The sequence below is a fragment of the Euphorbia lathyris genome, chromosome 10 (genome assembly GCF_963576675.1).
Source record: "Euphorbia lathyris chromosome 10, ddEupLath1.1, whole genome shotgun sequence".
NCBI classification, from domain to species: Eukaryota; Viridiplantae; Streptophyta; class Magnoliopsida; order Malpighiales; family Euphorbiaceae; genus Euphorbia; species Euphorbia lathyris.
This window is the reverse complement of record NC_088919.1, coordinates 52,471,233-52,495,764: the sequence shown is the minus strand read 5'-3', so window position 1 is coordinate 52,495,764 and position 24,532 is coordinate 52,471,233. Positions and strand designations below refer to the sequence as shown.

At 34.2% G+C, this 24,532-nt stretch overlaps 1 protein-coding gene across 1 annotated transcript; it reads left to right on the top strand.

The window, feature by feature from the left end:
• The first annotated feature begins 1,328 nt into the window (after positions 1-1,328).
• LOC136209026 (RNA polymerase sigma factor sigF, chloroplastic) lies at positions 1,329-12,142 on the top strand. Its single transcript, XM_066000367.1, has 9 exons — positions 1,329-1,626; positions 2,825-2,976; positions 3,452-3,579; positions 3,685-3,879; positions 4,651-4,921; positions 5,673-5,903; positions 8,739-8,879; positions 9,424-9,624; positions 11,793-12,142. The coding sequence occupies exons 1-9, from the start codon at positions 1,524-1,526 to the stop codon at positions 12,078-12,080; spliced, it is 1,710 nt and encodes a 569-aa protein (XP_065856439.1). The 5' UTR covers positions 1,329-1,523; the 3' UTR covers positions 12,081-12,142.
• The last annotated feature ends 12,390 nt before the right edge of the window (positions 12,143-24,532 follow it).

Here is a 24,532-nt window from a genome sequence, read left to right as displayed (position 1 = left end):
AGGGTTTAAGAGGGTTTCAACAATGTTGTTTTTAGATATCTCTGAACCAGTTTGCCTATCGAGTCCGGTCGGATTGACCTGATTGGACTGGTCTGAGTCTTACAACCTTAGGGCTACCTTTGAGATATGGTGCGATGATTATGATTTCTTAAATGCGTCACCTCTTCACTTTCCTAATGACAGTATATATAGTGTAGAATAAACTTGTTGAAATTTTTTCATACTCTCGCACCTCTTCTTCTTTTTATTTTAAGCTTCTAAACATCAAGTTTCTAATAATTTTCCTTTTATTTTATTTCATTGCATGGAAGGTTTGAAATGGAGAAACTCCAATAAATCTCCATTGTTGAGAGTGTTGAAGATCATATCCCTTTTGTTTATATACAAAACATTGTCATGGATCCAAAAAGATCAAAATCTATCAAGGCCACTGAGAAAAATCAGGATCAACCACTTGAGAAAGCCAGCCCCTCCAAACAGGTGAACCCATTGGTCTACGACCAACCCTCGACCTTAAGAACGACAAATCTTATTGATATCATGGATTTATACCCTTAGTTGAACAAGATGGATGTTCGACTCTCAAATGACAAGCAAATGATATTCACATAAGACAAAAGGCTATTTTTTTTCTCCTCAGAGATGCTAAGGAAATTGCAAGCACATCGCAAATACCTATATCTCCTATAACAAGTGCAAGTTGTATATAATCCTTCGTACTCCACATGAAACACATCTTCATTAATGAAAAAACGCGCTACAAGAGGACTTGTAAGGTCAATTTCAACACACACTCTAGCAAAAACGACTCCTAAAGGCCTCCAAAGTTTTCTTGTCCACCTTTACAGCTTTTCTCCCATAGTATTCTCAATGGCTATCAATAAGTTTTCATTGTAAAATCTCAAAGGTAAGGTAGGGAAACAGACCTACACCATCGTAGAGTTGATTATAGTATCTGAGGCAATAAAATCCAGAGGCCATGTTCTAACAGTTAAATGATAGTCTTGGATCATCCAAGGACTAACCCGAACAAGTTAACACGATTGTGATACGAAAGTTTTTGAGTTGAGTTTGAATTTGGATTTACTCTTTTTAACACGAACCCAAAATGACATGACATAAACACGACTCGAACACGATAATTGCTAGGTCTATTCAAGTTTACATGGGAAACATGTTTTAATTTGAGGAAAAAAAAAACAAAAAAAAGGTAATGGTATCTCGAACTTAGGCTGCTACAATAGGATAAATGGGCCCAAAATGGGATGGGCTTAACGGCCCAAGTAACTTCAAATGGAGAAACCGATATCTTGGTTAGAAGCACCGAAACCTCATCCTCTCCATTTTGAGGTGTGGAATTGAAGAAAGATTTTGCGTTTGCGTTTGCTCTGCTCAATATTCTTCTGGAGAAGAAGTATACAACACCGATATACTCAGTTGGAAACATCTCACTAGAAATTCGTCAGATGGAGGGTAGTTAATTGAGATTCTGAGCTTGAGCTCTCGTTGCATTGTCTGTTTCAATGGAGGCTGCAAGGACTTTGCTTTCTCCTTCTCCGTCATTTCCACCGAGAAACCACTTGAAGAATTCCCTCTTTTCTTCTTCTTTTTCTTCTTCTTCTTCAGGTAAATATGGCAGTTTCTTCTATTTATGTTGTAATTCTGTAAGTTTTTCTAGTTTCTTGTTGTTCGCACACATTGAAATGAAAATGTGTTTCAATTACATTTGGTTACTTCAGCTTCATGGTGTTTGGAGCTTCATAAATTTTCATTCCTTTTTACTAGTAGTATAATTTGGGGTTTTTTATGTGACTAAACCCCATGGAACTTCCTTTCATTTCCTTGGTAATTTATGCTTTTGATGATGAATTCATGAAATAATAGTTGTTGAAAGCTTTCATGGTCAAAACCCTTGAGGTAAATACCTTAGCATTGGCTGGGTTTTCAATTAAAATAATAATCACGCCTAGTACATCCTAGCAGGTAAATTGCAGTCACGGTCATTGAAATTTTGAGGTTTATTTCACAACTGTCATTGAACTTTATTTTCTTTTAATGAAGTCACAAAACTTGGTATTTGATTTGAATGAGGTTAGTATGGCCAATTTGTATATAAAAACTGAAGTGGCACTGGTTAAATACCAAGTAAGCGCCATGTCAGACAATAGATGAGATTTTAAAAAATAAATATTGTGGCTTAGGATGTGCCACCTAGCACACTTGTGACTGTCACATTTATGCCACTTCAGCCATAAAACTCGGGCATATCGAGCATATGACACTTAGTTGATATATAGTTAACTTTCTTTTTGTGCCACATCATAATACTTTATACACAAATTGGTTGGAATGACTTCATTGAAATACAATGTAAAGTTCAATGATTTTACAGAAAGAAAATGAATTTCAGTGATTTTCTCTAGCTCTCCAAACTTGTCCAGAAAAGTCTAAAAACAACCAGTTAGCCCTTTCAAGTTGCTTAAATTGACATGATTAACCCCTAAGTTCTACCCTCTGGGATAATGTATAAATTTGGACAAGTTGAGACGCTTATCACTTTGTGCAAGTTCAAGTGGCTAATAAGCCACTTGAAACAAGTCTAGGGAGCCAATAGGTTGTTTTAAGCAAGTCTAGGAGATCAATAAGTACTTTAAGTAAGTTTAAGAAGTTAATTGGTCGTTTTTAAAGTTCGAGGGACAATAATAGGCTGTTATGGCGGACTTGAAGAGGCTTTGTATGTATTAGGCCTAATAATTATCTTGTTACACCTGTGTATATGGAAGAGTTAGAATTGTGGGTCATGATTGTGTTAATAATTTTGCAGTTTTGAAGTCTTATGAGCAAGCAGTTCCTGCGGTTAGTTCTGTTCCAACTACCTTATTATCTAGAAATTTTCCTACCTCAGTACTTTTGCAAGAGCAACGTGATGAGTTCAGGGCTGTCCTCAACATGGTGAAGGAAGATAGAACTTCTCAGGTTCATTTTTTTCTCATCTAGACATTTTATAGAAATTGGAAAGGGTAAAACACACTCATGGCCCCTCAACTTTCGTTTACTCACATATGACCTTTGAACTCTATAAAAATCTTGAGATAAAAGTCAAAATGACCGTTGACAAATGTAAATACCTGTTGACTACGTGAACTGCCTGTAAATCACATACTAACATGATGGTATGGTCTCTCAACTTTGAGGTTACTCAAGGAGTGTGATTTACCGTCATTTTACGTGGTCAACCAGTATTAACACTGGTCAGCGGTTATTTGGACTTTTATATTAGAATATATCAAAGTGCAAGGACTGTTATGTGCGGTTTTGAAGTTAAGAGGCCATCATATTAGTAATGCCAAAATTGAGGTGCCATGGTGTATCTTACCCAGATTAAAAATATGCTTATTGCTATACTTCGTCCTAGTTCTTGAACTGAAAGATAATTCATTCTTAATTACAGGCTACATTAGATAGGACAGAGATGGATATTGAGGCATCAATGCATGAAGGAATTCTTGCCGGTGACTCAGATCAATTGATGCTGGAATCTGGATACCAGTCACTTTCTTCGATCAATATTCGGAATTTGTAAGATGAACAGAATTGATCTTCTCTGTGCTTAAATTAATTCGTTTGATTCAGACCTTGGCGTCTTGAATGACATTCTTATATGGTTTCAATTTGCTGCTGTAGAATGTCTCTTTTTCAAACGGCACAAATTCCATCCTGGTCAATGCCTACACAATCTGTTGCCACCGATACTGACAAGCTTCTGAGGATTGAACCAATTAATGTGATTGAACTTGCTCAAAAAGCTTTGTCTGCCTCTAAAGAAGCAGCACTACTAGCTCAGAGATCCAATGATCTAAATGATACAGTTTCTACTAGGTTTGTCTCTTCAAAGATTTCATGTTTGCCGAGTAAAATGCACTGATGGTCAATAAAATCACTGAACTTCACATTTGATTTTAATAAAGTCATTCCGCTTAATTTGGATAGAAAAATTCACTGGATCGTTAACAGATGACAGTTGACTATATGTCAACTAAGCACCATGCTGGACATATCTAACTTTTATAGTTGACGTGGCAGCCATGTTTTGCTTACCCTAAGCCACAAAAAAATTCTAAAAGGCTGAACACATCACGTGGCCCCTAAACTTGGCCAAAAAAACCAATTTCCCCCCTAAACTTTAAGGGTGTCTTGTGAACCCCTAAACTTGCTTAACCCTAACACATAAATACCCCAATCCTATGTGGTTCTTATAGGATTGTGTATGAATTAGGGGTTAAGCAAATTCAGAGGATTAATGAGACACCCTTAAAGTTTAGGGGGGCAATCAGTTTTCTTCGCCATGTTTAGAGGGGCCTTTGATGTATTGTGCCATTATAAAATATTATCATTGTTCGGCGTGGTGCTTAGTTGACATATAGTTGATGTCTTCTGTTTCACGTCAACATTTCGGTGAGTTTTTATACATAAATTGGACATTATTGAAATCAAATGTTAAGTTAAGTGATTTTATTGGAAGAAAATGAACTTCAATGTCCTTTTTCTGAAACATACCCCGACTTCAATGAAATTTAACCCATGTTTCCCTGTTAAGTCTTACATAGCTTATCTTTGTGTTTTAAGGACTGATGTCTAATTCATTTGCAGTATGGGGTCTTTAGGTTCATCTGGTTTTTCATTTGAGGAGGTGAAAACTGTCAAGTCAAATCGGCGTTTGGAGAGGCAGTCTAGAGTTCGAAGGAAGGGAAGAACAAAAGAAATGTCTGATGAACTGTACTATTGCAGAAGTGAAGGTGTTCAAAAAAGGACACATGAAGCATTTGATCCAAAGGATCCCCTTCGATTATTCCTATGGGGTCCTGAAACCAAACAGCTCTTAACTGCTAAAGAGGAGTTTGAATTGATTGCTCAAGTGCAGGTTTATTGCTGAAAAACATCTAATTTATAATAATAGGGATAAATATAATTTTTTTTTGTGATTTTACACATATACAAAGACGTTCCTGTGGTTTAGAAGTTAATATACGTGGTTGTCAGGTTTCCTACTTTTGTAAAGATAGATTTTTCACTAAAACATTAGTAAACAAGAGGAATTGGAGTCATTTTATTATATTTTTCTGCTTTAAAATGTTTTTATATGTTAGGAGGGTACAATGGAATGAAAACACTGTTTGAACATTTGTTTTGAATATTTGCCACGAGGTAAATTCGGATGACTTTAGTGAATTCTTTGTCTTTGCACATAGAGGAACACCAGATCTTGTGTTTGCAAACTTTCAAACCTCAGGAACGTTTTTGCAAATGCGTAAAATCACAAGGTTTATTTGTGCTTTGTAAGGCTCCATGTACTTGGCCAAATAATCCGATTCCCCCCCTGAACTTTGGGGTTGTCTCATTAGCCATCTGAACTTGTTTAAAATGATTAAACTTCCTAAGTCATACATGGCGGAGCAAAGTAGAGATTTGGGCAAGTTGAAACGCCCATCACTTTAAGTAAGTTAAGGAGGATAATGAGACATCTCATAAGTTCAGGAGGCCAATCGAATTATTTAGTCAGTACAGGGAACCTGCGATGTATTAAGCCTAAAATATAGCTTGATGTTACATTTAAAAGCGGAAGACAATTTACAAATGCCTTTTTCTGTTGCTTTACAAAAAATATGAAACAGGATATAATGAGGTTGGAAAAGGTGAAAAAAAATCTTCAGTCTCAATTTGGGCGTGAACCAACCTTGGTTGAATGGGCTGATGCTGTTGGTCTAAGCTACACAGTGTTGCAGTCACAACTTCAGTCTGGTAACAGCAGCCGAGAAAAACTAATTACCTCAAATTTGCGGATGGTAGTTCACATTGCTAAACAATATCAGAACCGCGGTCTCAGCCTTCAGGACTTACTTCAGGTTTGTTAGATGTCCTACATTTCTTAATTAAGGAGCTAAATAACTCTTTATATACGTGAGTCAATCCTCCGTGCCTTTTGGGGGGAGTTAGGCATTTGTTTACATAGTATCAAATCTTTATATTCAATGTTGGTTGACTCGTGGATATTTGATAGAAACAAAAACACAAGATAGAACGAATAGAGAAATAGAATAGTACTGATAAGCTTAAAGCTGAAATTGACAAAATGGAAAGATAAACAGAGCTGAGAAAGATCAACAGGAAATAATTTTCCCTCTCTGCTCAAAAGAACAGAGCCAAACACTCAGAACTGCTTACTAACATAATTCTTCCTAATTCCTCCTTCACACTCTACACCTCTATGTATACTAATTAAAGCACACACTCTCTCTTATAACTAACTCTCACTAGGCTCCAAATCACATATCCTTAATTCCCCTATTAACCTTTATTGCTATTAGCTTATTCTCTATCAATATTTGATTCACGCTCCAGATGGTTCTAGGCGTGAGGGTGGTGTTTTAGATTTTCCATATTCCTTAATTAAGGAGTTATATGGCTCCTTATATATGTGATAATCCTGCTCCCTTGAGGTACCTTTTGTGCAAATTAAGCCTTTGTTTATGAGGTTGATTGAAGTAATATTTCAATTTTTTGGTAGGTTATTATGTAGACATCTTTTTGATAGTTTCTGTTGAAAGATTTCTAAGTACCACCAGAAATGGAGATAGCAGGGTTTGCTATCCTTCTAGGTTGGTTTGTTAGCCATTAACAAAATTTTGAGGTCCGTGTGAAAAGGGTTGGTTGGTAGGGGGTTCTTTGATTGGAAAAGGCCTAATACGTACTCAACCCTTCCAAGTTCGCCATAAAAGGGGATTGTACTCTCAAACTCTGAAAATGATAGATTAACTTCTTAAATTTGTTTAAAGTGATCCATCGGTCTCTTGAACTTGCTTAAAGTGATTATATGAACTTGCATGCTAAGGGGTTAATCATGTCACTTTAAGCAACTTTAGTGAGCTAACCGGTGTTTTAAAGTTGGAGGAATTAATAGAATTTTCTGGGCAAGTTTGGAGGCTAGGGATGTATTAGACCATTGGAAAATTTTATGAGGGACGATCGGGTTTTATGGGAGATGGTGATAATATAGGTTAATTTTTTTGAAAGCAATTGAAGATGGTTTAGCCATATTTGATGCTTCAGTAGCAGATGAGCCCTTGTTGTAGAAGGGATCAAAAGTAGGTATCAGGAACTGCTTGGTTCTGCTGTTGCTGTTTATTGTAGTTGGTTGTTGTTGTTGGTAGGTATTAGCCGATTTTCCTTTCAAAATAGCTATCAGTAGCTGTTTATGAATTTTAACCAAACACTTTATATCTACTGTTTGGAGTAAAACAACAAAAAGAACCAAAGTTGACTAAATTTGAAGCTATTAGAGGAATGAGTGATGCATGTACGGGTACGGGGACACGCCAAATATATATATATATATATCATAAATAACATTCATAAGTCGTTATAAAACCATAAATAACATCCACAATAAGTCATTAGTGCATAAATTTTTTTATTTAATACTTCAAACTATTTAACTACCAAAAAAGGGGTGGTTGCTATATTCTTTTCTTTAGATTTTGATTTCTTTTCTTTTATTGGGGTTTTTATTTTATTTTTGTGTATATCAACGCCTCTTTTTTATAAAATTAATAAAAAAAACCCGTATATTCTACTTAATTAACTCAGAAGTCGTGTCCCTGAAGTCTCCCATAAGTGTCCCTGAAGTTAAAAAGAAAAAAGAGAGGGGACACTTATTTTGGAGTGTCGAGTGCGTGTCCCGAGTGTTTTCTGGACTGTCGGAGTGTGCGGAGTGTCCGACACTCGTACATTAATCTCCTACAAGTTCGCTGCTTCCTAGGGTGGAGCAAAAGAAATAATTTTCTAAGGCCTAAAACGTTCCTACCCCTCTATACTTGTCTAGAAAACTCAACTATCTCCTATATTTTGAAAACATCCTATTTACTCCCTGAACTTTTCTAAATGTGATCTATTGACCTTCCTAAGTCCACTTGGCAGAGTAAGGGTTTGGACAAGTTGAAGTACATATCACTTTAATCAAGTTCAGGGGGGCAACAGATCAGATGGGCAATAGGTTACTTTAAGTTCAGAGGAAATAAAACTTTTCCAAAGTACAGTTGACTTCGCTGGACAAGTATAGGGGGCTAGGGATATATTAAGCCTTATTTTCTAAAGATATGTAGCTAGATCAGACATTATCTCACATTATCTCTAATCGCAGCCTCCAACAAGATGTTCGTTTCCCACAAAAATGAAAGGTGGAGGCATAGTTGTTAAAGGTGCGCCTGAGGCTCTAGGTACACAGAGCACTAGGTTGAGCGCCTTAACACCCCAACGGCGGGCGCTGTCACTCAGGCGACCACCAAGGTGCACTTTTGTGCGCCTACCCTTAGTTATAAGATGGCGCCTCTATTTGTCACATGGGTTATTATTTTTATTATTATTTTTCTTAGGTTTTTGGAAGAGTTAGAGCAGAGGCATGTTTAATCTCCATCATCATTGGATTAGAAACATTTAGAAACATCAAGTGTCCAAAATAAACAACAAAAAAGAGAAAGAGTTAGACAAAGACAGACTTCGAAGAAATGTAGACATATTTAGAGAAAGAGTTGGATTGGTAATATGTTTTTAATCATTATTTGTAAAGAATGATGATTTTGATTAATGTTTGATTAGCATTAATGGACAATTATATGATTTGAAGCTTTTTTTCAATTAACTTCTATTTTGATTATTCTCTGTTGTTTTTGGTGTTGCTCCAGGAGGGAAGCATGGGGCTTATGAAGAGCGTTGAGAAATTCAAACCTCAAGTCGGTTGCAGATTCGGCACTTATGCTTACTGGTGGATAAGACATGCAGTGAGGAAGGCCATATTTCAGCATTCAAGGACAATTCGTCTACCGGTATGCAGATTTTACACTAAATTTTGTTAGGAATTAGATCGGTTGTTGATTATAATAAGTTTGATATGCGGAACAGGAAATTAGACATGCAATTGTAAGAACAAGAGGTTAATGTGGTGGTTCGATTATTTTTGGAGTTGTCAATGGGAAAGATTCCCTGTTCCTGCTGGGTTCGGCTTTGATAGGGACAGGAAATCCCCAAAAAGTTGCCCAAGGGGCGAGGATGAGGAATTTTGTATCCCAAGTGCATAATTCATTAGTAATCGGACAAGTGGGTACGACAATATCCTTTACCCAAGTCCTTAAATCCAAGTCCCATGAGATCCGATTACACCTAAAAAGCTCACACATATACTGTACATATCCAACGAGTACAAATTTCAAAACTCTCAGCACGAATAGATAAGCAAACAGCTGTTGTTAGAAAAACCAAATTAAATAGGATTCTAGATGTACCTTAACGGTACTTTTATGTTGAAATGTTTGCGATGAAAGCACAAGTTTTGCGATTTTCTTTGAGACATTATTGATTTGTTATTTGCAGGAGAACATGTATCATGTTTTGGGGAAAGTAATGGAGGCAAAGAGAAGTTGTATACAAGAAGGAAATCAAAAGCCAAGCAGTGAAGAAATAGCTAAACGTGCTGGAATTACAGTTGATAAATTGCAGAAGTTGATGTACATGGCTAGAATACCACTTTCAATGCAACAACCTGTCTGGTCAGACCAAGACACCACATTTCAGGTAACAGTTCCTTCTTTTATCAAGTTGTTTTAATTTTGTTTGATATGTTTTTATTATTTTTTGTTGCGTTTACATCATTTATGATCATGTGAAACATATAAATCACGAGTAGAATAATATCTGATCTCTGAAATATGGAGCTGCTACCGTTATGGTTCCTGAACTTCATTTCTTAACATAAGAATTCTTAAAATTATATTACCGTGACGTTAAAGTTTGAATCTACAAAAATCCAAGGCCTAATACATTCCTAGCGCCATGTACTTATCCAGAAAAATCAAATGCCCTCCTATACTTTTAAACATCCTATTTATCCCTTGAATTTGCTTAAACTTACCCATTCCACGTGGCATAACAAGGGAAGATTTTCGACAAGTTGAAGTGCATATCACTTTAAGCAAGTGCAGGGGTAAATGGCACACGTTTTCAAAATACAGAGGGGCAATTGACTTTACTGGACAATTATGCTAAGGGTGTATTAAGCTAAAATCTTTTTTTTTTTTTAATGAAATGATGACTTGGACAAGCTTGACTACATCATTTTATTGAAGTCAAAAAATCCGTAAACTTCATTTTCTGACATAAAAACCATTGACCTTACATTACTGTAACTTTAAAGTCAAAATCAACAAAAATGCGTAAAAAGTTAACGAAATGATGATATGGATAAGTTTGACTACATCATTGACTTTTTTTTATTATCCATGTACACTTTTTTATGATCAAAGACCTATTTACCCTCATAATTCCGTTAATTTTGTAATGGATATTTGTTGATTTAGACTTTAATATTACAATAATACAAATTCGAAGGATTTTTATGTCAGAAAAATGAAGTTAGGAGCCATAATAGTACTAATACATGAGGAAATAGTCTAATCAACTATAAACTGCACTTGAAGTTGACAGGTAGGATCGATTTAGCCCAAATCAACTTTTAGGTATTTGTCATGGAACTGTTTGAACTAAAAGCTGATAGTTAAAGGTCCACTTCATATTAATATTTGACATACCCCCACACGCGAATGTCCATTGGGCTTGAAGCGTGCACAACACAAGCCCATATTAATAGGAAGTGGACCTTTAACTATAAGCTTGAGCTTTTAGTTCAATTGGTTCCATGACAGTATTAAACCAGCTTTAAACTTAGTAATATTTGACAAACTAGTCCAAATACAATCAGCCTCTCTCGTGTTAGTCGAGCTCTTGATTGTGAGAAACAAAACGCTAACCCTTTGCATCTCGACAAAGTAGGTATATGTATATTTGATATTAGAACTTATTTCTTGTCCACCAAATCCCAAATTTTTTGAAATCTTATGGTGTTTTTATCTTTTGAGGATTTTCTTAAACTTGTCAGAGGATGTGTTTTTTCTTTACAAAAAAAATTGTGGCCAAGGATGTGCCACGGGGCATAGACGCGGTTGTCATGTCAGCCGTAAAAGCCAAACATGTCCTGTGTAGTACTGAGTTAGCATATAATCAACTGAGTTTTGTGCCCTCTCAATATTTCATTGAGTTTTTGTACACAAGTTAGCTAGAGTGGTTTTATTGAAATCAATTATGAACAATTCAGTGATTTTATTGAAACGGACCGTCGGTGCAGATTACCGAATTAACCCTGGATAAATCTAACATCTACATGATTGATTATAGCTATGTTGCACGGACACTAAAACGGATACCAGGAAACGTTAGTTCTAAAACATAACTTTCATAAAACAGCCTTCAAACGATAAACGGACACAAAATGCAGAAACGCTACTAAAGAGGAGTATCCGTGTGACATAGATTTTCAGAGAAAACAGGTACTCAAACAGGAACTGAAATTCACAAAAACCTTGCATCGTCTGTTCATAAAATTGCAGGAAATAACATTTAATTGAAATCAAATACGAACAATTCAGTTACTTAAAATAACTGTCGGTGCAAATTACTGAATTAACCTGGGATAAATCTAACACCTACATGACTGATTTAGAGCTATGTTGCACGGACACAGAAATGGACACCGGAAACGTAATTTCTAAAATATAACCTTCATAAAGTAGCCTTCAAAGGATACACAAACACGAAATACAGAAATGCTGTCCGTGCAACATAGATTTAGAGAAAACAGGTAGTGAAATTCACAGAAACCTTGCATCTTCTGTTCTTAAAAACTGCAGGAAATAACAGCAGACAGTGGAATCGACGTACCAGAAGTGAGCGTGGGGAAGCAGTTAATGCGAAGACATGTCCGAGGACTCCTAAACAATCTGAACACGAGAGAGAAACAGATAATCAAATTAAGATTTGGGATTGAAGATGGTAATAGAAAATCACTGTCTGAAATTGGTAATGCTTTTGGTTTGTGTAAGGAAAGGGTCAGGCAATTAGAAAGCAGAGCTTTGTTCAAGCTCAAGAAGTGCCTTGATACTCATGGTCTTGAGGCTTATGCAGATTTACTTGTCTAGATGTAAAATAAATAAATAACTTATTTTTTTAATTTCATTTGTATGATCTTTTCAATTAGATATCATATTTATTTGCTAATGAAAATAAAATTCAGGGGTATAAATCAATTAGGGTAATTAATTTATTAGTCCCTATATTTTGATAAAACATATTGTTTAGTCCCTGTATTTTCAAAAACACACGGTAAGGTCCCTAACATTTTTCTCGATGAACTGTTTAGTCCTTAACGTTTTTCTCGGTGAACTGTTTAGTCCCTATCGTTAGACTCTTATGAAGATTCTGTTAGTCAATTTGGATTTGAGTCAAAATCTATTTAAACTCACCATTGAGAGTAAGAGGATTTCCACCTTCAATTCGAACAGGAAGATTAAGCGAGAGAGATTTGAGTCGATTTCTACTTTCAATTCAAACAGGAAGAGTGAGCATGAGTGATCGATTATGGGTTAGGGATTCAATCATTTTTCTATTTTTTTTTTGTGAGCGCGAGTTGTGAGAGAAACACATAGAGATGTGGATTGCTTTTGACTGATAAATAGTAAAGGGTAATTTAGTTATTTCTGAATTCATAAACGGTAAAAAATCTAACAAACAGATGGAATGACTAAACAGTTCACCGAGAAAAAGGTTAGGGATCTTACTGTGTGTTTTTGATAATACATGGACTAAACAGTGTGTTTTGTCAAAATATAGGAACTAATAAATTAATTACCCAATCAATTATTATTAACTACTAAATGCTTAGGGTTACATAAGACTTATAATCAATTGAGGTCTGTCGAGCTATTTCGAAATAAAAACATAGCTATTTCGAAATAAGTTTAATATCAATTTAGTCTAAATCGAAGTTTAGGTATAAATAAGCTCAGTTTTCAAGTTGGTGATTTTGATATATTAATTCAAAGTTTAGGGGTAGAAAAATGATTGTATTTGGGTTAACCTGTTAAAATTTGCGAATTTGAGAGCTGAGTTGATATCTAGAATTCAACTGATAGAATCGGGCTAAACGAGATCCTTCCTTCCTCTAGTTGGATATCGTTTGCTGTGGATGGCTCTTTTACTGCATTTTCTAAGAGCGGATGATTTGGATTAAATTGATCTTGAATGTGTAACTTTAAATATTATTTTGACCATAAATTCTAATATAATATAATCTTACATTTTGGTACATAGATTAAGAAAGTTATTAAAATTTTATAAAAAAAAGCAAGTTACTAAAATATGTTAATTATAATGCTATTTAACTAAAATATTTACAGAATAAATTTGAAAAAATATTAAATATTTATCTCAATTTTATGAACTGACAATCATTTTGAAAACAAAATTATTTAATTCTATAAACTTGATATTTGATTTTTTAATTGTTTTGTTTTGTTATAAATAATAAATATAAAGTATTTGATTAAAATTGAAAAATAAAATTAAATTAAATACTCTTAAAACACACTCATAAACTTATAACTAGTAATATCCATATTTCAAATAACTTACTAAATAGACCTAGTTGAATAACACATTACACAGATAAAATTTTACCAAATTCGAGTAGAAAAAGGTAAAAACTCTTTTAATAACTATTTTTATTCTAACTAACGACTCGAACACTAGATCATACTACTAATTCATTATTTTATTTGATATAAAACTCTTTCAACAACTGTTTCCACCATAATGTCGAGAATGAATACGAGACCCGTGTTAGTCGTTCCCCCAGGCATTAATAACAGAATTCCCATCAACATTATAATGATCAAGAGTTTGCATGTCCTCCATTTTTCTGCGCATACCCTTTTCACCATTTATAGTATGGTACAAAGTCAACTTATTACTAGTAACTCCCATTTTCCCAGCAATGTATTCCTTCAGCAGACGAACCTCCATTGTTCGTGTCACTTCCATTTGAAAATTAACTGGACCATGAACCTTCACGTTGAACCATACACCTTGAAACCGAGGAGCAAGTGTACAAGGTTTGATATGAAGCTCGATAACCGAATGATCTTCGATTCCATAGGATTCGAGTGAACGAGTATTTTCAGATAATGATTTTTTGTTATATTCGAGGGTAAATAGTTGTGGTTCTTTGTTGATGTTCGGATAGAGTGCTATGAGGTTTTCTCTCAAATTAAGAACAGTGGATTGAGACGGCATTTCGAGATGAACGAGGCATGAATTTCCTGGTCTAGAAGCATTGTTGAAATTCACCTTCAAACGAAGCATGTTAATCGCTACCCGATTAATGGTTAAAATCCAAAATATGAAAGTATAATATATATGGAAAAGTCATGCTTTGGAAGGTAATGAAATTGAATTTTCATGATTTTTTTAGGCCGAATAACAAATGGGCATGTAAACAATACATGTTTGAAACCGAAATTTTGATTTTTTTCACTAAAATAATCATGTTTGGAAGGTTTGAAATTGATTTTTCATGATTTTTTTAGGGCCAATAACAAATGGACATGTGAGCAAGGACGAATAAAATATAAATATTTAGTTTTGGGTGTAAATTTTATAGTTTAATTAGATAAGTACGTTACACAATATATAATAGAACTTCATATCTATTTTAGTTTTAATTTTATATTTAGTATAGATAGAGCATACATTTAATAATGTAATATTACAGTCATTTTTTTTTATACATTATAATTATTAATATTACCAAATTTTAATATTTAATTATATGAGCAAAATTGACCGTTTTTATAATCTATATTTTTTTTCTAGTTGACAAACCGTATTTGGATGAATGGAAGAAGAATATTTTGAGGAATAATGAGATAAGTCTGCTTAAGATAGATTATTTCAGAATCGACAATCATCTTCCAAGATATAGCAAAAGTATGAATCAAACTCTAATTTCGTATGTCGAATTATCACAAGAAAACCAAGAAAGAGAATGAACGAATCAAACTGAATGTTTTGGAATTGCCACAAAGGAAAACTTCTGTGAGCACCCCATGTATCGATAAAGGAAGAGAAAAGTACTGTATGTATTTTATTATATCAAAAGGTAAAGTAACAAATAACTAGAGGTAAGCCTTTTATAGTAATTAGGCTAGAAGTTACAGCTGTTAACAGCTGTACACAGTACAATATAAGTTCTAATTATTTTAGTACTTTCATCTTGTATAATTTGACTCCAATACTCCCTCCTCAAGATGAAATACTCTTAACCTCAACAACTCCCATTTTATTCATGGCAGGTAGCATTGATTGATGACTTAAAGCCTTCGTTAATAAATCTGCAATTTGGTCCTTTGATGAAACATGTGGAGTGAAAAGAAATCCTGAAGTAATAAAATCTCTCACAACATGACAATCAATCTCCACATGCTTGATTTTTTCATGAAAAACAGGATTTTTGGCAATAGCTATAGCAGCCTCATTGTCACACATCAAAGGAATAGGCTTTATGCACTGAACTCCAAATTCTTCTAATAAGTAATTTACCCATTTAACTTCGCAACTAGCTTGTGCCATACTTCTATATTCAGCCTCTGCAGAAGACCGACTCGCTACACTCTGTTTCTTCATTTTCCATGACACAAGTGACTTTCCCAAAAGGACACAGTACCCTGTTAATGATCTTCTTGTGTTCCTACAAGCTCCCCAATCCGCATCGCAAAAAGCAGAGATTTGTAACTGATCATCATTTTGAACTGGATAAAATAAGCCATAGTGAATCGTACCCTTTAGATACCTCAACACATGTATCGCAGCCTGCAAATGATGTGTAGCTGGTGCTTGCATGAATTGACTCAATTGTTGGCTAGCATAAGTAATGTCTGGCCGTGTAAAACCCAAATACAACAACCGACCAACAATACGTCTGTAAATTTCTGGTTTCGCTAAAGGTTCTCCATCATCAGTTAATACTATTCCATGGGACATAGGACTGGATACTGAGTTGGTATCTTTCATTCCAGCATCAATTAAAATGTCTGAAATATACTTGGCTTGAGACAGAACCATGCCTAACTCAGATCTAGCAACTTCAATTCCTAAAAAATACTTCACAGGTCCCAAGTCTTTAATTGTGAATAATTGATGGAGAAAAACTTTAACATCAGTAATATTCTGCTCAATAGGACTGCTAATTAATATGTCATCAACATATATCACTAGAAAAGTAGAAATTCCATTAGCACCATCCTTAATAAAAAAACAATGATCATGGCAAGACCTTCTAAAACCAAATTCAAGCAACTTACTTGAAATCTCCTTATGCTATTGACGTCCCGCTTGTTTTAGGCCATAGAGCGATTTAACAAGCTGGCAAACTCTTCCCGGGGGACATTTTGTATAACCTTCAGGCGGTTTCAAATACAAATCTTCTTCCAAAGAACCATGTAAATAAGCATTATTTACATCCACATGATGTAGAGGCCATTGTTTGGCTGAAGCAATAGTCAAAAGCATTCTGACTGTAACGTTTTTAGCCACAGGACTAAAAAACTCATGGTAATCAATACATTGGGTCTGATTATAGCCCTTAGCCACTAATCTGGCTTTGAATCTTTCAACCTCCCCATTAGGCTTGAATTTTACTTTAAAAATCCATCTAGAATTTATGCATTTCTTTCCTTGCGGTAAAGAATCCAAGTCTGATTTTCCTCCAATGCCTTTAACTCTTTCTCCATGGCATCCACCCAACGTGGATCTTTAACAGCTTCATCATAATTCTTTGGCTCCTTAACTGCTGAAATATTAGATATAAATTGCAAATGATCTTTAGAAAAAGCAGTTAAAGCAATTATGTTGTCGGATGTAAGTGTAGATGTTTGAGTTGAGCACACAAAATCTTTCAACCAACTGGGTTTTTTTAACAACACGTTGAGAAGTTCTATTGGAGTGTTCAAGGTTTTGGGTTTGAGTGGAAAAAGATGGGTTTTGTGTTTGTGGGTTAGAAATTATGGATGTATTTAAAAGTGGGGTAGAATTTGTCTTTTGTTGCTGGTGTAATTCATCAAGGTCTGGTAAATGACCATTGGTTTTAAGAAAAGGAAAAATATTATCCTTGAAAATCACATCCCTTGAAACCAACAATTTTTTTGTTTGTACATCCAAAATTTTGTAGCCTTTTTGACCAACTCCAAAACCCATAAAAATAGCTGGATGACTCCTAGGTTCAAACTTCCCTTTATTTGGTGTAACATCAGTATAGAAACACAAACAACCAAAGGTATGAAAGTTGGCATAAGTTGGAAGTTTATTGTGTAAGAGTTCAAAAGGTGTTTTCCAATGTAAAATCCTAGTAGGTAAAACATTGTTTATAGTAGCAGCTAACAAGACTGCTTCTCCCCAATATTGAACTGATAGACCAGACTGGAATAATAAAGCACGAGCAATATTGAGTAATTGTCTATGTTTCCTCTCGACAATCCCATTTTGCTGAGGGGTATATGTGCAAGTCTTTTGATGTATTATACCCTTGGCCTGAAAATAATTTTTGCACTGAGCATTGACAAATTCTGTCCCATTATCACTTCTAACCTGTTTCACAGATGTATCAAACTGCTTTTCTGCCATAGTGATAAACACCTCAATTGCTTTAAACACCTGTGATTTTTGTTGTAACAAAATTAACCATGTAGCTCTAGTATAGTCATCTACGATGGTTAAAAAATATCTAGCACCTGTACTTGACGCCACACTGTAAGGACCCCAGACATCAAGATGCAACAATTGTAGCTTTTGACTTGTGGTAATAGAACTAAGTGGAAAAGGAATTCTATGTTGCTTTGCTCTTGGACAAAATTCACAAACAACATCTTTATTATCGACAGAAATATCAGGAATATGATTCAAAGTCTCATCTGAAGCATGTCCTAATTTTAAATGCCACAAATCCAAACTCTTATATGGAGTTAAAGAAAACAAACTGAAGTTTTGTTTATTCTTCATCACATTCTTCAGAACTGAAGCCGTGAATGATCTGGCGTCAAGTTTGTATAGTCCTTCTGAAATCCAGCCTACTGCAATAACCTCATGTGTACTCAGATCCTGCAAACAACAATGATCCGGAAAGAAAATCACAACTATTTTTAGTTGTTGTAGCAACTGTCCTACAGATAATAGATTGTATTTGAAGGAAGACAAATGTAGGACATCTGTCAAAAGCAAGTTTGCTGATAATTCAACTTCTCCTATGTGTTCAACATTTTGTGAATTTCCATCTGGCATGATCACATGTCTTTTACCTTTGCTTACAGTATAACTTTTGAATAATGATAGATTGGAACACATGTGGCTAGTTGCTCCACTGTCAATTATCCAACAAGCAGAATATTTATGAGGTGAGAAAGGTTTAGTATAGACATTACCAGCAAAGCTAGAAAAACCTGCGAAAGCTGAGAAATCACCACTAGAAGATGAAGAACTCGGTGCCTGCTGGTTCTTGCCCTTCAACATTCTATAAACCTCCTGAATCATATGATTCATAGATTTTGTGTCATTTTCTTCAACTTCTCCTCTATCCTCTGATTCATTGTCTAGTGGTGTTTGCCTTGGTTCATTGACAGCCATGTGAGCTCGAGAAACTGATTTATTCTGATTAGAATTGGACCGACCACCACCACCACCTCTGCCTCTACCTTTTCCTCTCTTTGGATCTGTAAACCACTCTGGATAACCTATGAGCTTAAAACATTCTGCTCTCACATGTCCATCCTTATGACAGTAATTGCAATGCTTTGCTTCCTTATTCTCTGATTCAACATGCCTATTTTTCTCAGTATTGGCTGTATTCATCTTGTGCATGGAATAATTTGCAATTTCAAGTCCCTGATCCACAATTATCTGTTTGCTTCTCAATTTTCAATATCATAGAAAATGCTTTGTTCACGTTAGGAAGAGGTTCCATTAGAAGAATTTGATTAATAACATGTTCATAACCTTCATGTAATCCAGTAAGAAATTGCATAAGCATGTCTTCTTCTTGCATATCACGAGTTCTTTGAAAAGCATTACAGTCACAATTTTTTACAGCTCCACATTGACATTCAGGTAATGGTCGTAATAAACACATCTCATCCCATAGCTTTTTTAACACTGTAAAATAAGCAAAGACAGTTTGATTACCTTGACTGGTGTTATTGATTAGTCGTTTGAGACGAAACAGCATTGGTGAATTGTTTTCCCCGAACCGTTGCTCAAGTTCTCTCCATAAGGATCTAGCTGAAGCAGCAAACACGAAGGACTCTGAAAATTCCTTGTGAATTGAGTTGAGAATCCAGGCAATCACCAAACAATCAACCTCTTTCCAGTCATTATATGCTGTAGTATTCTTAGGCGGCGGTGGATCATCGGAATGAATGAATTTCAATTTCTTTTTTACTGTCAATGCTCTTTCCATCGCATGACTCCAGGTGAAATAATTTCCATTAGTGAGTAAGGTACTTACTAATACTGCTCCTGGATTATCGTTATTTCCACAAGAATTGTTTCCTCGATTCATATTCAGATCTGGATCAGAAATTGAATCTGATGTTTCTTCTGTCGCTGGATTTGGAACCTCGTTTGTTGTATCTTCGTATTGATCGGATTGCTCCTCTTGAATCTCGTTTGTTGTATCTTCGTATTGATCAGATTGATTCTCTGAATCTTCTTCTATTTCATAGGCAGATTTAGATTTGGATCTGCGTTTCTTCCTCTGTTTCCTTACCATGCTCTGATACCATGTGAGCACCCCATGTATCGATAAAGGAAGAGAAAAGTACTGTATGTATTTTATTATATCAAAAGGTAAAGTAACAAATAACTAGAGGTAAGCCTTTTATAGTAATTAGGCTAGAAGTTACAGCTGTTAACAGCTGTACACAGTACAATATAAGTTCTAATTATTTTAGTACTTTCATCTTGTATAATTTGACTCCAATAACTTCAGATGAACTATCTATCTGTTTCGAGTGAGCCAAAAATCACTTAATAAATAATTAATCTTATTCACGTTAATGATAATTAATACCAGTATGACCACTAATTTTTTTTATAGAATTAACCATGAATATTAATTCTATCAATAAAATTTAATTATTTAGTAATCACCATTTAATTTTTAACACAACAGTTGGTTCCTCTATTTCTTTTGTTTTTATTTTTATTTTATAATATTAATATCTTTCACACATTTTTAATTAATGTTTACATTTTTCTTGAATTAATCTTTTCTACATCTTTATGTTCCAATTAAGACTGACTGAAAAAACCGAAAAACCGAAAAAGCTGAATCAATGATTCAATTTTAAAAATCTCTCTATTTTTTATTTGGTTTTTGGTTCAATTTTCGGTTTTTCGTTTTTATACTTTTCGGTGTTTCAACAATCACAACTAAACTAAATACGGCTGTAAATATCCCTACCAAAAAAAAAAAACACGGCTGGAAATATAGAGATCCAATTATATTACAATTAAAATTTTAAATTTGAAATAAAAAATGACAATGTTTTATTTTTTAATTTTCGGTTTCCTTCCTATGTAATAAAAAGCACGCATATATATAAGTAAATGAAAATTTGAAATGTACAACAAATTTTTGGATAGTTAGAATTTTCGGTTTCCTCTATTCTTTTGTCCGACTCAGTTCAATAAAGTGATTTTCTCTTCAAAAAAAAAAAAAAATCAATTATATAAAAGATATAAGACCGTTTTGAGGAAATCTCAATTAAAATGAAAAAAAAATTTACAAGTTACTAAAATGTGTTAATTATATTACTAACTATAACATTCTTTTTTTTTTTTGAAAACGGAATAGATTAATGAGCCACAATCGGGCAAAAGTTCAACAAACTAGAAGAGATTACATTCGGAATAACATCATAAATAAAAGGAATAACATGTAAATAGGAAAGCCGAGCAAAAGCATCAGCTAAACCGTTAGCTAAACACTTGACAAAACGGACCGAAAAACCGTTGTTGAGACTGAGTAAAGATTTACACTGAGCAATGATATCACCCAACTCGCTATCGTCGGGTAGAGATGAATTAACTGCTTGAACAACAGTTAGCGAATCTGATTCCAAAAGCACATACTCAAAACCAGCTGATTTAATCCAATTAAGTGCATTTAACAGAGCCGTAGCTTCCCCTTCGTGCACTAGCTGAAGACCATCAGTAGAATTAACCCGAGCAGATAAAAAATGCCCATCATCTGAACGAAGAACAGCAGCAGAACCAGTTTTTCCTGCTGCAGCAAAAAATGCAGCATCAACGCTGCAGCAAACCAGACCCTGAGGCGGGCGATGCCACTTCGAACAGACCACAGACCGTTCCTGCAGAACAGCAATATTCCTAAGATTACGGGCAGCCACCCAATTGGACTGGCAATCCAGACCCCGCATAATAACCTGACGGCTCCTAGAACTATAACATTCTTTTAAAAAATAAAATAAAATATTCATGTAAATATTTACAATATTATTTAATTATATGCATTTGATGTTTTCTGTTTTGGTTGTTTTATTTTGTTACAAATAATAAATATAAAATAATTTTAAATAATAGATGTAAAATATATCATTAGAATTAAAAAAACAAAACAAAACAACTAACATTAAATTAAACAGATTCTTAATGCAAAACATTAAATTCTGTTTAGATAAAGTTTACCAAATTCAAAGTAAAAACTCTCCTAACCTAATAACTATATTTTTTTATTGAACACTAGATCATACTACTAATTCACTTTTTATTTGATATAAAACTCTCCCAACAACTGTTTCCGTCATAATGTCGAGACTGAACACGAGACTCGTGTTAGTCATTCACGCAAGCATCAATAATGGAGTTCTCATTAACATTATAATGATCAAGAGATTGCATGTCCTTCATTAGTTCATGTGTACCATCACTATTTCTATGGTACAAAAACATGTTACTACTAGTAACTCCCATTTTTTCAGCAATGGATTCTCTCAGGAGACTAACCTCCATTGTTCGTGTCACCTCCACTTGAAAAGAAACCGGACCGTGAAAAACCTTCACGTGGAACAATACAAATTCAACCAGAGGAGAAGGTAGATAAGGTTTCACATGAAGATCGATAACGGAATGATCTTCGATTTCGTAGGATTCGAGTGATCGAGTATTTTCTAATGGTTGTCCATTGTATTTGAGGGTATATATTTTTGATCTGCTCGGATAGAGTGTCATGAGTTTTTCTTTCAGATCACGAATGGTGGATTGAGATGACATTTTGAGATGAACGAGGCATGGAGATCGAGGTTTAGACGAATTGATGAAATTCACCTTAAAATGAAGCATGTTAATTGATAGTTGAATAATGGTTAAAATCTAAAATATGAAAGTATACTATATATGGAAAAGTCATGCTTGGAAGCTCATGAAATTCATTTTTCATGATTTTTTTGATAAAAAAAATGGACATGTCAAATAAATGAGCCATTTGAAACCGAAATTCTAAGAGGAATGAAATTTGTATTCAGTTATTAACCGATTAATAATCTGAATCTATTGTTCAAGCCAAACCTGACGGATGTTCTAGTTAGTGAAAGAGGAATTACCAGATGAATCAACGAACCATAAGACAAAGCTTTTACAGGCGAATCTCCCTACTGTCGAGTCTTAGGGAGTATCTAATGGGTTTACTTCCTCATTAAGGAGACAAGTTTGACACCGGCCGACTAATGTCTCATGTTTGTAACCCTAATAAAGGCATTTACATCCGTGGTCTTTAATTTAGGAGAAATATTTAACCCCCATTGTTTATAAGGAGAAAATATTTTTGATCAATCAAACAATATTTCTCTTTGAGAGTAAAGTTTAACATATCTATATTTTGGGATTAACTCTAACTAGTTTAGAAGAAACTCTTTATTGATCAAAATCAACACGTTTGTCTTTAATCTGTATCATTTTTTTTTTTACAAAAAGGATATTTGTTTAATTTATAAAAAAAAATAGTACACATTGATATACAATTCAAAAGTATATTAGAAAAGTTTGAATCTGTATATCATCAATATCATACATCGTGATAGAGTTTTAGTAGACAGTATTTAAAACTGTTTTTAGCACAACAACAAGAAACATACTCCATTCAAAACAAATTCATAGTCTCTAGCGGTTATTTAAAAGGAAACACAACAACATGTCACTGCAACCTCTCCTAAAATGGGAGTCGTATGGGTGAAAGCTATGGTAATAAATTTGACAACGTTATGGTAAATTTGGTTGTTGCTGCCAACGTTATGAGTAGAATTGTATTATTTTAAACATTATGAGTAAAGTTATCTATGACGTTAGAAATATTTTTACACATTATCTCAATAAAATAATAGTAGTCATTTTTTACCGTAATAAATTTCATTTTAAATTCTTATGAAGATAGTTTTACTTAGATTAATTTACTTTTATCCAAACTTTTATAACATAAATAAATAAAATAAAATGATATTAGGTTTGACTGGCTCAACTGTTCAAGTGTATGACCCAACAAAAAGCAACTCATATTATTTGTATTTCTACTAAGTACTAATAATATATATTATATATATATATTTTTATTTTTTTATATAAATAAATTAAATTCATGAAACAATAATATAATTTTTGATTCATGCGTATTAAAAAAATATATACAAACTCATATTAATAAAATTTATTATTCTAATGATATAATTTTAATCAAATTTTTGATACATCTCATCCAAAGCAAGGGCTCTTAAATATTCTGTCCATTTTCAAGTCAACCGTATCGATACAAAATAGCGATGATATGTAATTTATCAAGATTTCAAACATATATACCGAAAAACACGATAAAGCCGAATTAGAATATAAAAGTCGAGCATAAAATTGTATTATAAAGAACGTTACAAGTACAAGCAAACTTGCACGAATACATTATACCCGAACTTCAAGAATGGAGTCGCCATTTTAATACTACGTACTAACTTATAATTATTACTAGCTCTTACTACTAATATAATAAGATTAAGAATAAAAATACTCTTAACCTAATCGGGCTCATTGTTATTTACCTTAGCTCAATTCCGCCCATTTTCACCGACACAAAATACTAAATGAACATAATAATCTAGCTAGCTATATCTTGATTTATTTATATTTTTTTTATTAATATACGGCTTCGATAGTAGAGCTCCTATCAATATTATAATGATGAAGATGTCTATTGTCGTCCATTTGTTCATCGATTTTCCTCATCTCATGTTGATGGTACAAAGTCATCCCATCACTTGAAACTCCCCATTTCGTGGCAATTAGTTCCTTCAACGCTCCGACCTTCATATTTCCTTTGACTTCTGCTATAAAACCTCTGATGCCCGTAATCTGCACCATGAACTCGGTAGGCGGGGGAGGAGGAAGAAGAGAGAGCTTGAGATGTTCGACATCTTGATGAATACCGTAAGATTCGAGAGTACGAAATTCGTTGGTTAATTTGGTGTCATTGAAGTAGAGGACTTGG

Coding starts and splice junctions, on each gene's coding strand:
- LOC136209026 (XM_066000367.1), top strand. CDS start 1,524: ATGGAGGCTGCAAGGACTTTGCTTTCTCCTTCTCCGTCATTTCCACCG. Junction 3,580..3,684: donor TCGATCAATATTCGGAATTT/GTAAGATGAACA, acceptor TTGCTGCTGTAG/AATGTCTCTTTTTCAAACGG. Junction 5,904..8,738: donor GCCTTCAGGACTTACTTCAG/GTTTGTTAGATG, acceptor GTGTTGCTCCAG/GAGGGAAGCATGGGGCTTAT.